Consider the following 16,229-nt stretch of genomic DNA (forward strand, 5'->3'; position numbering starts at 1 on the left):
CTTAAACAATAGTAGTTCTAAGTAGTTTAACGCAAAAGTGAAGGCTAAGCTTAATGTCAGATTGATATTAAATGCAACCCATAGTAATTAAACATTATTTCATTTGTCATTTTATTTATATTTTATGAATTAATTATAATATCTATTTTTTATATTAACTGATTTATTTATAACTAAGCACATTTTCTGTCTTTACATTTTATTATTAATTTTTGTTTGTTTATCAGTTGTTCCTTTTAGATCGGTCCCCCAGTACAGAGTTGCCATGTCTGCTGATAATATTGTGTTGCGTATTTTGGGGGATTAAATCAAAGACATGAAAACTGGAGTTGACTTTTCTAGTGATATCTGTAGATATATATATATATATATATATATATATATATATATATATATATATATATATATATATATATATATATATATATATATATATATATATATATATATATATATATATTTCACAGTCGCACAAAGTACTTTTCAGTCGCAAATGCTACTGAAATGGTCACACTGTAGAGCCCTGCTAACCACTAAGCTACTGTGCACCCCAATTCCAAATCGAAAGGCAAAAACAAGTGAGGATTCAGGCGATTGGCAAATGGGCATAAACAAGGCTTAGAAGAAAATTGGGAAATATGAGGTCAAAACAGGATCAAAACCATGGAACGAGGAACAAGGATCAAAGGTTCGGTATGGGTCTGGCGATAAACATACAGAAACACACAATACTTTGCACTGAACAAAGAAACATGAGGGGTTTAAATGAAAATGGAAACGAGAACAACTGAGACATTAGGAAGGAACCAATACATATGAAGGGTGGAGACAGGACAGAAACAAAAAAAAACCCCACAATTGTCAAAAGTAAACAAAATCAATGTTAACCCGGAACTGCGTGCTGTCGCGCTTTGGGCAGTTCATACTCGACACGTGCTCCGGCACACAGCGTGAGGGGAAATCCGTCACACTGTGAGAGAAAACATACTGTGAGTTCTGATATGTATATTCCTTCAGAACATGACCAGATTTCTCAAACCACTTGCTTATTTGTGTTATCCCACAGGTTTTGGTGGTTATGTGTTCAACAAAGCAGCCCTCTGACATTAGGCATTTCTTTTTGTCCCCTCATTTTTGTTCACTCTAGATGCTGTTTGCAGAAGGAGTGTACAGCACCATCTTGGATCTCCATTGCTAAAGATTCTTTTCAGAAAGAGCTGATTTCCTTTCAGGTTATTTCTTTGATCCCTAGAGAGGTAAATGTTATTGAATGAAATATGAAAAACCACTTATCTTTTTATGGAAATGTACAGTATTTGTTTCTTTTTTAATTTTATTAATTTTGTCCACTCTCAGATCAATCTGACTGTACACCTGCACCTGGAGGCCACAGAAAGTCTTCCTTTAACATGTACATTCAAGGCAGGAAGTGTGGATCTGTGTACTAGCCCAGTTGCACACTTTCCCAGCTGCTCCTGCAATTTCCCTGAAAAGCACCTGTCTTCTGATAGTCAGTATTTTCACAGTATTTTCAGAATTTTGTGGGTCATATAACATTTTATAGGCTAAGTAAAAAAAAACTTTCTCCTTTTTTTGAATGAATTGATTTTGCCCAACAATATGTAATTCTGTTCTACTTCTCCAGGACTCAAAGTCACAGTGACAGTCAATATTAGTGATCAGATCTTCACAGACAGCCTGACACTGAGGAGCTGCCCAAATATCACAGAGAATACACAATCAGATGCTCAGTAAGAAGATCCATTATTAAAAACCAAATATCTGTAACCAACCATCTGTCACTTTAACATGTTATTGGCCTATATAATAGATATTTGATGACACTGTGTATATCATGTTCTGGATGACACCAAGAGTTATGGTATAGAGTCTGGTATAGTTTAATGTGTATTTAATATTTAGGTGCACAGCCTGTGTCTCAGCTGGGTGTTATTGGAACAACAGTAGCATGAAGTGTACCTGGACTCCTAAATCTGCACCGTATGTACACATACAGGTGAGTCTGTGTAATGTACTCAGCTAAATACAGCATACAACTGAGACATGACACATGTCTCACTAATTTCTATATTACTTTTAGTTACTTCAGTTGAGCTTTTGCTAACTTTATTTTAAACACATGCAATTTTTTTATTAGAGAATTGTTTGCTCCCATTTGTGAATTTCTTACACCACCCTTTCCGCAATCATTGGTTTCATCAGTCTAGTTTGTTCTGTATAGTTCATTTCCTGTTTCATTGTGAAGTTTTCATGTATATTCAGTGATTCTGTTTCAGGATTGGTTTTCTGTCTTTTTTAATATCCAAGTATTAGTGTGTTTTATCTGATCTTGCCTGGTTCTGGAATATGAAATAGCCTATCTGACCAACCTGCCTGTACTGATCCTGGGTTTCAGAAGTACCTTAATAATCAGATTTATTAGCTCCATGGATTTTATGTTTTAGTTTCACGAGTAGAATACAGTGCTGTGAAAAAGTATTTACCCCATCCTGATTTCTTCTGTTTTTGTATATATCTCATACTAAATAGTTTTAGATCTTCAAACGAAATCATACATAAAACAAAGGCGACCTGAGTAAACACACAATACAGTTTTTATTTAATTATTATTGAAGCAAAAGAAATTATCCAACACCTATGTCCCTTGTGAAAAACTAATTGCCCCTTAAAACTTGGGTTTAAGTCAGGACTTTGACTAAGCCACTCCATACTTTAATTTACCTTTTTTTTTTTGCCATTCAGAGGTGGACTTACTCCTATGCTTTTGATCATTGTTGTGCTGCACAATCCAGTTACATTTGAGTTTCAACTTACAGACTGAAGACCGGATATTCTCCTTTAGGATTTTCTGGTAGAAGAATTCATGTTTCGCTCAATTATTGCAAGTTTCCCAGGCCCTGAAGTAGCAAAGCATCCATGCATTTGGTTCATGCCAGATGTAACGGGATCCCTTGTTTTCCAAACAGTTCCACTTTTGACTCATCAGTCCATAGAATGTTCTCCCAAAAGGTTTGAGGATCATCAAGGTGTGTTTTGACAAAATTCAGATGAGCCTTTATGTTCTTCTGGGTTGGCAGTGGTTTTCACCTCGCCACTCTTCCATGGATGCGATTTTTTCCCAGTGTCTTTCTGATAGTGGAGTCATGAGCAGTGACCTCAAGAGAGGCCTGTAGGTCCTTTGATGTTGTCCTTGGCTCTTTTGTGACTCGCTGGATGAGTCGTCGCTGTGCTTTTGGAGGAATTTTGGAAGGTCGTCCACTTCTGGAAAGGTTCACTACTGTGCCGAGTTTTTCCATTTGGAGATAACACCTCTCACTGTGGTTCTTTGGAGTCCCAAAGCCTTTGAAATAGCTTTTTAACCCTTCCCAGACTGCAAGTTTTAGTCTGAATTTATATTTGTAACACTCAGTTTGGGGATTTAATTTTAAATAAACTAAAATGATGTGTTCTAATTTCTTTTAATAAATTTGCTGAATTATACAATTTCATTCACAAACTCCCACTCCAAATCACAAAAATATTTCTGCTGGAGTTTGTAGTTGCTGATACACAGTAATAACTTGAAATCTGCAAAAGTAAATCAGACATGTGAACTCATCACAAATAACTTATCAGCAACTCACAAGTTAAAAACATGTTTATGGGCCAATCAGGACCACTGGGCTATAGAAATATGGCCGTTTAAAAAACAAAGCGAAAAAAAAAAACCTTGCCAATCGCTCCTGGACCCTTAGGCAAAGGCAAATAATTCTCTTCATGCGGCAGAACACCAATCAGCCATAACATTAAAACCACTAACAGATGAAGTGAATAACATTGATTATTTCATTACAGTGGCATCTGTCAAAGGGTGATGTATATTAGGCAGCAAGTGAATAGTCAATTCTTGAAGTTGATGTGTTAGAAGCAGGAAAAATGGCCAAGCGTAAGGATCTGAGCGACCTTGAGCAGGGCCAAATTGTGATGGCTACATGACTGCGTCAGTGCATCTCCAAAGCGACAGGTCTTTGGGGTGTTCCCGGTGTGCAGTGGTTAGTACCTACCAAAAATGGTCCAAGGAAGGACAACTGGTGAACCAGCGACAGGATCATGGGCACCCAACGCTAACTGATCTGCATGGGGAGTGAAGACTACCCCATTTATTTCAATCGCACAGAAGAGCTGCTGTAGCACAACTTGCTGAAAAAGGTCATGCTTTCTGTGATAGAAAGGTTTCAGAACACACAATGCACCACAGCTTGCTGTGTATGGGGCTGCATAGCTGCAGACTGGTCAGAGTGCCCATACTGACCCCTGGCCAAAAGCACCTACAATGGGCACGTGAGCATCAGAACTGGACCATGGAGCAATGGAATAAGGTGGTCTGGTCTGATGAATCACATTTTATTTTATAGCATATGGATGGCCAGGTGCATGTGCGTCGCTTCTCTGAGGAATTGCTGGTACCAGGGTGCACTATGGGAAGAAGGCAAGCCGGTGGAGGCAATGTTCTGCTGGGAAACCTTGGGTCCTGGCATTCATGTGGATGTTACTTTGACACGTATCACCTACCTAAATATTGTTGCAGACAAAGCAACGGTATTCCCTAATGGCAGTGGCTTCTTTCAGCAGGATAATGCGCCCTGCAAAACTGCAAAATTTGTTCAGGAATGGTTTGAGGAACATGACAGTGTTCAAGGTGTAGACTTGGCCTCCAAAGTCCTCAGTTTTCAGTGTGATCGAGCATCTGTGGGATTTACTGCACAAACAAGCCTGATCCATGTAAGCCCCATCTTGCAACTTACAGGACTTAAAGGATCTGTTGCTAACGTCTTGTGCCAGATACCACAGCACACCTTCAGAGGTCTTGTAGAGTCCATGCCTTGATGGGTCAGAGCTATTTTGGCAGCACAAGGGGGACCTACACAATATTAGGCAAGTGGTTTTAATGTTATGGCTGATCTCTGTATATTGGCAGCTTACTACACTCCGATTTCAATGCTGTATATAAATTTCACTTTCTCATTTATATGAAGTCATCCTATTAGTCTGTTTTTATTTTGTCCATTTTTAATATATTTATTTAACATTTGGGCTTAAGTTGCCAACTCTGAATATGGTTGAATAATTAATTTAAAAATTATACATCTGTACTTGAAGGCATTCCAAATGAAGTAATGTTTCTTCTTCTTCTACCTTTTTTCAGTTAATCATGACTGATATTTTAACACAATGTTCTGTTTTAAAAAAGTAATTTGGCATTTGGAGTTTGAATTGGATAAGTATAATAATGAAACGATTAAACATTAAAATGCATTTCCATCCCCTATGCAGGACATATGCAAGCAGTCTTCCTCTGAGAAAAACAACATGGTGAGTGATATATACGGAACTGATCGCACAGCATTAACAGAAAGAAGATTTCTGTTAGGGAAGTTAAGAGGTGTGAAAGAGGAATTGGATTTGTGTTCATCAGACCTTTAAATATTTATTTTATTTCTAAATGAATAGCCAGTGTACTTTCACAAAACATTTTTACTTTTGGAAAGGAACATAATATCTTGATTTATGCCTTTAGTATTTGATAGGTTTTGAATATTTTAATTCAAATTTGATATTGATCAGCATGGCTTTTTGCAGTGTCATGTGAAATTGTTTTCCATTCATACACTGGATATAAACAATTTACTCACCCCTGTTAAAATGGCAAGATAAATGATGTCAGAACTTTTTCCACCCTCAATGTGAAATTACAACATATAATAATTAAGTGAAAAACAATCAGAAACATTTTAGGGAAAAATAGGAAAAATTACAAACCAATAACTTGGTTGCATAAGTGTGCACACCCCTAAATGAATATTATTTTATTACACTCAGTCTTTTGGGTCTATCAGTGTGACACATCTTGACTTGGCAATATTTTCCCACTCTTTCTTGCAAAAGCATTCAGATTGTGAGGGCTTTTCTCTGTGCACAGCCCACTTCAGGTCACCCAATAGATTTTTATTTGGATTCAAGTCTGGGGTCTGGCTAGGTCGTTCAAAAACTTTGGTTTTCTGTTGGTTAAGCCATTCTTTTGTTGATTTGGATGTATCCTTTGGGTCATTGTCGTAGTGAAAGGTAAAATTCCTTTTCATCTTCAGATTACAAGCAGACACCTGAAGGTTTTGCACTATAATTGACTGGTATTTGTAGCTATTCTTGATTCCCTCCATCTTGATAAAAGCCCCAGTTCTGGTGGGGAAAACAGCCCTAATGCATGATGTTGCCACCCCCATGCTTCACTGTGGGTATGGTGTTCTTTTGGTGATGTGCTTTTTTTTTTTAAATAATGGTATTATTATACCTTTTGGAATTGGTCTCCTAAGACCAAAACACATGATTTGGAGTGATTTAGTTGGGTTTGGATGTTTTTTGTGATAAAGGGCTTCTGTCTAGCCACCCTACCCCATAGCCCAGACATGTGAAGAATACAAGAGATTGTTGTCGCCTGCGGAGAGTAATCAGTACCTGTCAAATATTCCTGCAGCTCCTTTAATGTTGCTGTAGGTCTTTTGGCAGCCTCCCTGGTAAGTTTTTGTCTTTTCCTTTTGTAAATCTTGGAAAGACGTCCTGTTCTTGATGTCAATGTGCTGCATTTTCACTGTTTCTTGACAATGGCCTTCACAGTGTTCCATTATACATTTAATGTTTGGGAATTATTTTATACCCCTCTCCTGATGGATTCCTTTCTACAAGTTAGATACCATGCATGCAATGTAAGCTCTTTGCAGACCATGGCTTCAGCAGTGAGAGGAAACCAAGAAGATGTGAAGAAAATCCTACAGAAACAGCTGAACTTTATTTAGGGTTAATCAGAATAATTTCATTGATGACAGCTATATGATAATTACTTTGAACATGAGATCAAATGTGATTGTTTCATTCTGAACACAGCCACATCCACAATTATAAACGGGTGTGCACATTTACTGTATGCAACCAGGGTATTGTATGTTTTATATTTGTCCTATTTTCCCCTAAATTTTTTCAGATTTATCTTTGTTTCAATTGTTTCCATCACAAAAACTTGCAATTTTAACAAGGGTGAGTAGACTTTATATCCACTTATATAGATTTATATCCAAAAGTTTACAAAAGCCCTGCTAAGAATATTCAGTCTCATTTTCCCAATAATTAAACTCCACACATTTCATGTTACCCTACGTTTCTTTTGGTAAATCACTTTAAGTATCAACTTTATTCACATCAAACGTAATTTTAAAACAATTAATTAGAGACTATTTATTTCACTATATCAGACTTCCAGTGGGTCAAACATTCATATACACCAAGTTGACTGTCTTTTTAAAAAGTCTGAAAGATTCCAAAAATTGATCTAATGACTTTTTGAAGCTTCTGATTAGATAATTATCATAACAAGGATTTCATTAGTAGAGCAAATGTGGCTGTAAATGGCATACGATTAATGTCTTTTTGCTCTTAATACCACGGGAGAATCCAAGAAACTCAGCCAAGACCTCAGAAAAACAACTGAAGGTACCACAAGCATCTGTAAAAACAATGGTATGCAAATATACAATCTTAGGACCGCACTGACATTGCATTAAGTAAAAAGGCACAAATTAACTCCCATGAATTAATGAAGTTTGGTCCCAAAGTTTCAACTGAACCCCAAGACAACAACAAAGGAACTGGTGAAGGAGTTGGGGCATCAGGTACTAAAGTATAAACATCCACCATTAAAAGAGTCCTGTGTCACCATGGTCTTAATGGTGTCGTGCAAGGAAGAAGCTCTTACTCAAAGATATTAAAAATAAGTATAAAAAATACAGCCAGACTGAAGTTTGTAAAGTTGTAACAAAATGGCTAAAGACAAAGTGAAAATATTGGAGTGGTCATCACAAAATCCTTACCTGAAACCCATAGAAAATTTGTGGACTGAACTGAAAAAGCATGTCTGAGTGAGGAGGCCCACAAACTTGACTGTTACACCAGGTCTGTCAGGCGGAAGGGGCAAAAAATCAATTATTGTGAGAAGCTTGTGGATACAACAAGAATTTAATTCAAGTTCAACTGATTAAAAGGCAACAACACCAAATACTAACAATGTGTATGTAAATTTTTGACCCACTGAAAATCTGATATAGTAAATAAAAGCTGAAATAAATATGTATCTTATCTATTATTTAGAGATTTCCTCTTATGGAAATAAAGTGATGCCCCAACTCACTGAACACAGGAAATATACAGTAACAGGAAATGTGGAGATGTGAAAAATTGAGTTTGAATGCCTAAGTGTGTAATCTTGTGGCCTCAACTGAATGTGCACAGTAACTACACATCATGGTCATCTCAATCAACTCACAGTCACTTAAATTTACATCAAACGCACAATGTTTTGTCAAATTAAGTCATTAATTTTAGTGTTGATATCACAATATCAAATGGTTTATGTCTTCCCCTTTAGCCAGAGATACTAGCTCTGTGGCCTAATGAAGTCTCCTTTCATGGCAAAAACAATGCAGTGATTAAGGGGAAAAATCTGGAGCTGGTTGAGAGAATTCGCTTCCAAGGTTTTATGGACTGCAGTTTAAAGGAGTGAGTGTTACTGAATGTCTATGTGCTTGGGTTCATGTGTTTGTAGACAGATTTGATTTGTTCTGTATCTCTGCTTTTCCCAGGACACCAGTGTTGGAGCGCTCTAATGACACACTGAGGTTCCACATTCCCAGTGGAAACAAAGAAACCGTGAGGGTGTGTGTGGTGACAGCAGGTGGACGTTGTTACAGTAATGCCACCGTTACATATATTTCCCAGCCCACCTGTACAGAACTGCAGCCTGGAGTCACCTGGTCCAGGTAGAACACAGATAAAGGCAATAATTAACACTAATTAATAATGAACAATAATAAAATTATTTTTATTCAAATGCATCATTTATTTAAACAAGCATTTTGTTTGTGTATTCTGGTAGATTTTCAAAACCAGATTGTATTTTTGGTTTGATTCTCATAATACACATAAAATTCCCTATTCAGTCTTGTGTACATATGAAAACCAGTAAAGCAGAAAGTTAAAGAGAAATGGACTTCCTGAGTCAGCTAGCTTTACTTGCTTATAGCACACCGAAACTAATCTGAGGGGAAGCTCTGCTTTAATTTGTACCGCAGAGGCAATAAAAAACAGGTCACAGGGCTGGGCAGGATCTTCTGGTGCGCTGAGTGTGAGGCCTGCTTAGTGATGTAGAAATAGCTTCCTGAAAGCACTACTGCTGCTACTGACTGGTTTCCCTTTGCTTTCACACACATATATATATATATATATATATGACAAGTAATGGAGGCTGAGACGGAAGCAAAGCAAAAAGACGAGGTCAAAAACAAGAACCAAGTCAAAACCAGAATCAACAACCAAGGTATAATGGCTTGGTAATGGCAGAAACAAAATGTAACTTAGCGTATACTTCGCATAGACTTAGTGTTCAAACAGTCTCTTTTATGTGTGGTGTGATTGTGTGTGAGATTGGATGCAGGTGTGCGTGATTAGAATGAAAGTGAGTATTCTGGGAATTGCGGTCCATGTTTGTAGGCCGCAGTGCAGGATGGGAAATGTAGTCACTGGTTTGCTGTGATATGACACCATCTCTGCTGTTCTTAAGTCCTGTGATTTAATCACTTATTGTTTATCTGTCATTCAGTGGTGAGAGGAAGATTCAAGTGTTGGGGAGCAAATTAGAGATTGTGGATACAGTCACTATTGATACATTTCCCAACGAGATCATCCTAAAGTCATACGACAAGGTATGAAATACACAGTGAAAAGACAACCTGCATGGAAGTATACACAATTATCTTTCATTTAGGAAAAGCATGAGACACACACAAGGAGGCAGGAAGTAGGAGTGCTGAGGGGGTCCCTGACTTTCAGGATTCCTTTAACTGTGACTGCTAAAATAATAGTAATACCTGTATAAGAATAAACATATAAATACATAGGCTACGCAAAATTTTAAATTGAGTCGAGTTATTTGAGCTTATATCACAGATTTATAGTAACAATTAAAAAAAATGTTATTTTTTAATGAATGACATTTTAAGCATATTTATTGTAATGGAAGGTCTGCAAGACTTGCGTCTTTTTTGCACTTTCTGTTTTCTCAGTAACATGTAGCATTTTCTGTTTCTTTAAATTCAAGAGAAAAAAACAGTGAGGGAATGTATATAACTGTATCATTTAAGTGTAACAGGAACTAACTAATTATTGAAATCAACACACAAAATTATTAGACTATTATTCAGGTGTGATGTCATTACAGCACCCCCAATGTAAAACACCTTTTCATGTCCCTGTACACACGTCAAAAATTACAGTCCAAATAAAAGCATCAGTTAAGTATGCAAAAGAACATAAGCATGACAAGAAAATCTAGGAATCAGCAAATGCTGAAATGGCTAAGATGGGAATTTGGCAAGACCTTATAGTTATAGTAAATTACGAACAGGGGACTGCAATTTATAATAATTGTACTATAATTATTATATAATTACAATGCTGTAATTACTATAAAAGATCTGAGAGGTGTTCCTGGATTTGGGCATGACAGTAAAGAATTTTTCCAATGTAACTGTCATGTAATCCCAATCATTTAACTAATAATTCAAATCAGTTTAATTGTAAAAGGCAGGGAATTTAACATGATGACAATAGTATTTGCTGTGAACTAGCAGACTTACAACCCCAATTCCAAAAAAGTTGGGACACTGTGTAAAATGTAAATCAAAACAGAATGCAATGATCTGCAAATCTCATAAACCCACATGTTATTCACAATAGAAGATAGAAAACATATCAAGTGTTTAATCTGAGGAAATGTACCATTGTAAGGAAAAAATAAGGTAATTTTGAATTTGATGTCCACACGTCTTTAAAAAGTTGGGACAGGGCAACGAAAGGCTGGAAAAGTAAGTGGTATTAAAAAGAAACAGATGGAGGAACATTTTGCAACTAATTACGTTAATTTGCAACAGGTCAGTAAGATGATTGGGTATAAAAAGATTATCTTAGAGAGGCAGAGTCTCTCAGAAGAAAAGATGGGCAGAGGTTCAACAATCTACGAAAAACTGCGTCTAAAATTTGTGGTACAATTTCAGAATAATGTTCCTCAACGAAAAATTGTGTAGACTATAAATATCTCATCATCTACAGGACATAATACCATCAAAAGATTCTGAAAATCTGGAGTAATCTCTGTGAGCAAGGGATAAGGATGAAAATCAATATCGCATGCCGGTGATCTTCAGGACGTCAGGCGGCACTGAATTAAAATCAGGCATGATTCTGTAAAGGAAATCACTGCATGGGCTCAGAAACACCTCCAGAACACATTGTCTGTGAACACAGTTCACCGTGCCATCCACAAATGCTGGTTAAAGCTCTATCGTGCAAAGAAGAAGCCATACGTGAACATGATCTAGAAACGCCACCGTCTTCTCTGGGCCAAAGCTCATTTAAAATGGACTAAGGCAAAGTGGAAAACTGTTCTGCGGTCAGATGAATCCAAATTTGAAATTCTTTTTGAAACCATGGACAATGGACGTTCTCTAAACTAAAGAGGACTGAAGAGGAGAGGGACCGTCCGGATTTTTATCAGCACTCAGTGCAAAAGCCTGCATCTCTGATGGTATGGTGGTGCATTAGTGCCTATGGAATGGGCAGCTTGCACATCTGGAAAAGCATCATCAATGCTGAAAGGTATATACAGGTTTTAAGAAACATATGATTCATTTCATCCCATCTTTACTTCTAAAACACTCTGCCTCTATAAGATACACGTTTTATACCCAATCATGTTACTGACCTGTTGCCAATTAACCTAATTAGCGGTAAAAATGTTCCTCCAGCTGTTTCTTTTTAGTAACACTTACTTTTCCAGCCTTTTGTTGCCCCGTCCCAACTTTTTTGAGACGTGTTGCAGCCATCAAATTCAAAATTACCTTATTTTTTCCTTAAAATGGTACATTTCCTCAGTTTAAACATGGGATATGTTTTCAATGTTCTACTGGGAATAACATATGGGTTTATGAGATTTGCAAATCACTGCATTGTTTTTATTTACATTTTACACAGTTTCCCAACTTTTTTGGAATTGGGGTTGTAGTAGAAGAAGTAAAAAACCAAAGGAGATTCCGTAGTGAAGAAAGGATTCTTTAGGGAATTAAGGAAGATGGTGCCTGGATTGTGTACCTATGTGGTTGAACACCCTTACCAGCAATCAGACCAATGCACATGCTGACCAGGCCAGTTTCATTTTTTAACCAGCTGCACATACAAACATGCATAGCAGTTTCTATTCATTTATTATCTTTTCCATTCTCCTAGAGCTTTTGGTTTCACACTCATAAGCAGAGAGACTTCAGAGCTACTGGGCCATTTACTGTCTCTCTAAGGGTGGTGAACTCAACAGTGGCCTGTTTAGGTACACTCTCTTACCATCCAGACCCAGAATTCACCAGCTTCACTACCTCTAAGGTGGTCAATGATGTGCTGGTCACCATACAGGTAGGACAGAATTTCAGAATGTGATTTCAAACACACACATGTTCTAACTGTAAAACAAACATTGGGCCTCATTTATCAAGCTGGATACAAATGGATTTATTCGTAAATTGTTTGTACGAGCATTTAAACAAGAAATGTGGCGTTCTTGAAAATCCCATAAATTCATAACAAAAAATCCTACTCGTGCTCCTGCGTGTATAAATTTACGCATAAGAAGATTAACTAATGTAAACCTCCACTTGATCGTCTGCATAAATAATGTGATCTACATGAATTACTGCACTTTTATATATGGAATATACTGTTGAGTTTAAATTGCTTTTTAAAAATTACATTTACTGCATTTAGCAGACGGGCTTTTCCAGAACAACTTATAGAAGTGCTTTGGAGTCTATCAAAAAAAACATCCTCATGCAAATTCACTAGATCAGGGACTCAGAGTACTATCGAGAATATTTTGTGAAAACTTTTCATCTTATTTTATTGCCATTAATTAAAGAATATAAAAATAAAGAAAGCAAGTCAACACAAACTCATACATAAAGACAAATAAAATGAATCATTCAATTATGACAAAATAAATGGCAGCGTATAAACAGAAGCTGGGCCTGTCTGTGTGCTTTATCTTTTATGGAGTTTTGTGGTCATCAGAAAGTGAATGAGCTGTGTTTGGAACATGCTTTGCACTTTATGGGTGATAAATATAGGCACACAAGTACAAAGAAAAACGTAATTTCCAAAACTTTTGAAAATCCAGCAGAAAATGTTTGTTTGTTTTGGCTTATGCAAAAACATTTACACACAATTTTACTAAAAGAGTGATAAATGAGGTCCATTGATCAGAATAATATAATTCACAAACCAGCAGGTAAAACCAGGGGAAATGAATCCTTCAGACTTTCACTGCTAGACCATGAGTGTTAAATTGCCTTCACTGAAAGCACGGTTTGACTTTCCCTGCTCTAATTTGACTCATTTTAATTACAAAGGTCTTGATACATAGGTAAAGAGATTAACTGAATATCCTGAAGACATTCTGAACTAAATATCCAGAAGAGAGACTTTAGTGTGAACAGGCATGAGCCAATAATCAGTTACATAGCACAATATTGGCTTTGTGGACATTTCAATTGATCATTACTCATTTATTTAAGAAGCTAAGGAGACTAACAAAGTATTGTGATAATATTGCAAAACATACTCGACTCTCACAAATGATATCTACAGTCATGTGAAAAAAACAAGTACACCCCATGGAAATTGTTGGCTTTTTGACATTGAAGTTGAAATACTTGAACAAAACCACAAGGAAAATGAACTTTTTCAATCATTTATTCAACAGAAATATCAATAGATGTGATATTGCTCTGTGGAAAAAGTAAGTACGCCATTGGCCTCAGAAGCTAGTATTGCCCCCTTTAGCAGAAATAACTTCTTGTAGGCATTTTGCATAATTGTCCACCAATACCAATTGTCCACCCTTTTGGACAGATGGCCTCAGATTATCTCTTTGTTATGATACTGAATTCATATTTGAATCAATAGGTGCAAGCTGTCCAGTCCCTCAGGCAGCGAAGCAGCCCTGGGTCAAATTTCTCTTTCTGATTGTAGAAGTATGCACTTTGACACCAATAGTTGCAAGACTTGTGATGAAATTTTGGAAATCTTGGAGACTTCTTTTTGCCACTTTTTCTTACTTTTTCTTATCTGTTTTTTGTTCCATTAAATTGTGAAGATTACTTCAAAATGTCAATTTTATGTGTCATTTGATAGTGTATCAATTTTACTAATAAGCACTCTTTCAAATGTTTGCTTTTCCAAATATGCAAAAAAAAAAAAAAAAATCATGATATAAAAGCTTAATATTGGCACATGCCTACTTGGTAAACTGCAGTGGTTTGGAATGGGTATGCAAATGCTTTTGTGTTTTGATCTTTAAGGTAAAATACTACAAGTGTCATGTCCAATATAATAAAGAGTCTGTTTGCTCTATTTGCTTTATTGCTTCTACTTTCCACCTTTAGAAAAAGGAAGACAGATTGAATTTGACTGAAGAGGAGCTAACGGTGTGGGGCATACAGGAAGAAAAGCAGTTTGAGTGTAAAATAGTGGAATTTAAGTCCAGTGCTGTGATCTGTAAGATTTCAGGAGATAAGGATGGTGAAATCAAGGTGGACTCACTCAGGGTATGACTTTATTTCTGTTATTATGCAAAAAATTAGTTGGAACCCTAAAAAGACCACTGCTGAATAGTAATGTACATGTTTTGTTTTGTTTCAGATTAGACTTGTCAATGTTACTGAAACTGTACTGAAGACACCGGGGGCTGCGTATCCATTTATACTTCTCGCATTAATCATTTTGATTGTTCTTGGTGCTGTTGGTGAGTATTGACCAGTTTGGGATTTCTGTGTTTTATTCTTAGTATATTTGTCCATGGTTACTGGCTCAGCTTGATGCTTAGTATTTCTGAATCTGTCTGTTTGTCTAGCTGGGGTATTTATCCACCGTAAGAGCCAACGGCAGATGAATGCACAAATGAATGTACATCTGGAAACGATGGAGAATGAGATCAGAAATGAGATCAGACAAGGTAAATCCCACTTAGAACAATTTGTCTACTGTAGCTTTATATATAGAGACATTTTATTTATTTATTTATTTTTACATATTTTGAAAAGCAAACATCTGATCCTCTTTGAAACAGTGCCTATTAATAAAGGTGATACACTATCAAATGACACATACAATTTAGATTTTTCAGTAATCTTCCCAATTTCAATTAACAAAAAACAGATCAGTCACATGGAAAAAGTAAGTACACCCCTACATTTATCACACCTTTAAATCCATAAAATTAGAATCAGGTGTTGAAGATCAGGTGCCAGTGATTAGAACCTGCTTAGAGAGTGCAGGTGGAACTGGTCTTATTTATATCCCTCTCATATCTAGTGTCTGGTGTTCCTTTTGCTATTGAGGTGTGTGCTGGCATCATGCCAAGATCTAAAGAGTTCTGTAAGACCTTCAGAAAAAAGGTTGTGGATGCCTATGACAAGGGATTTAAAAAGATCTCCAAATTATTTGAAATACATCATTCCACTGTAAGGAAAATAATCTACAAGTTCCACAGATTTCAAATGACTGCCAACTAGTCCAGGACCGGCCGTCCCAGCAAATACAATTCAATTCAGTTCAGTTTTATTTGTATAGCGCTTTTTACAATTGACATTGTCACAAAGCAGCTTTACAGAAATATATCAATTCCAATCTAAATTTTAAATTGATGAATTTGTCCCTAATAAGCAAGCCAGAGGTGACTGGGACAAGGATAAACTCCCTGATCTCCCATCATATGAGGAAGAAACGTTGAGAGGAACCAGACTCAAAAGGGAACCCATCCTCATCTGGGTAACAACGGATAGCGTGATTATAAATAAATCCCTTCTATAACTGTGTGCTACATGATAAAACAAAAGTGCAGCTGTGTAATCAGGAGATTCACCACAGTCTCAACATGAAGTCTGTTCTGCTGAATTCATGCACTGTCCTCTAATGGAGATCTGGGCTCAAAAAGACACCTCACCAAAACTGCCCACAGTAGTTGCAGTCCAATTCCATCTCCATGGCTTCCCAGTGTCCCTAGGCTGTCCATATGGGGTCATCCT

At 36.7% G+C, this 16,229-nt stretch overlaps 1 protein-coding gene across 1 annotated transcript in view; it reads left to right on the plus strand.

Annotated features, from left to right (window-relative positions):
- Window positions 1-16,229, plus strand: part of plxnc1 (plexin C1) — a 44,123-nt gene that overhangs the window by 5,533 nt on the left and 22,361 nt on the right. Inside the window, exons 5-16 of the mRNA XM_053642377.1 lie at window positions 1,148-1,256; window positions 1,357-1,510; window positions 1,646-1,751; window positions 1,924-2,017; window positions 5,335-5,373; window positions 8,474-8,604; window positions 8,688-8,864; window positions 9,704-9,806; window positions 12,385-12,564; window positions 14,589-14,750; window positions 14,845-14,947; window positions 15,056-15,157. Coding sequence (XP_053498352.1) covers window positions 1,148-1,256; window positions 1,357-1,510; window positions 1,646-1,751; window positions 1,924-2,017; window positions 5,335-5,373; window positions 8,474-8,604; window positions 8,688-8,864; window positions 9,704-9,806; window positions 12,385-12,564; window positions 14,589-14,750; window positions 14,845-14,947; window positions 15,056-15,157 — 1,460 coding nt within the window. The remainder of the gene's footprint in view (window positions 1-1,147; window positions 1,257-1,356; window positions 1,511-1,645; window positions 1,752-1,923; window positions 2,018-5,334; window positions 5,374-8,473; window positions 8,605-8,687; window positions 8,865-9,703; window positions 9,807-12,384; window positions 12,565-14,588; window positions 14,751-14,844; window positions 14,948-15,055; window positions 15,158-16,229) is intronic.

The sequence above is a fragment of the Ictalurus furcatus genome, chromosome 14 (genome assembly GCF_023375685.1).
Source record: "Ictalurus furcatus strain D&B chromosome 14, Billie_1.0, whole genome shotgun sequence".
Taxonomy (NCBI): domain Eukaryota; kingdom Metazoa; phylum Chordata; class Actinopteri; order Siluriformes; family Ictaluridae; genus Ictalurus; species Ictalurus furcatus.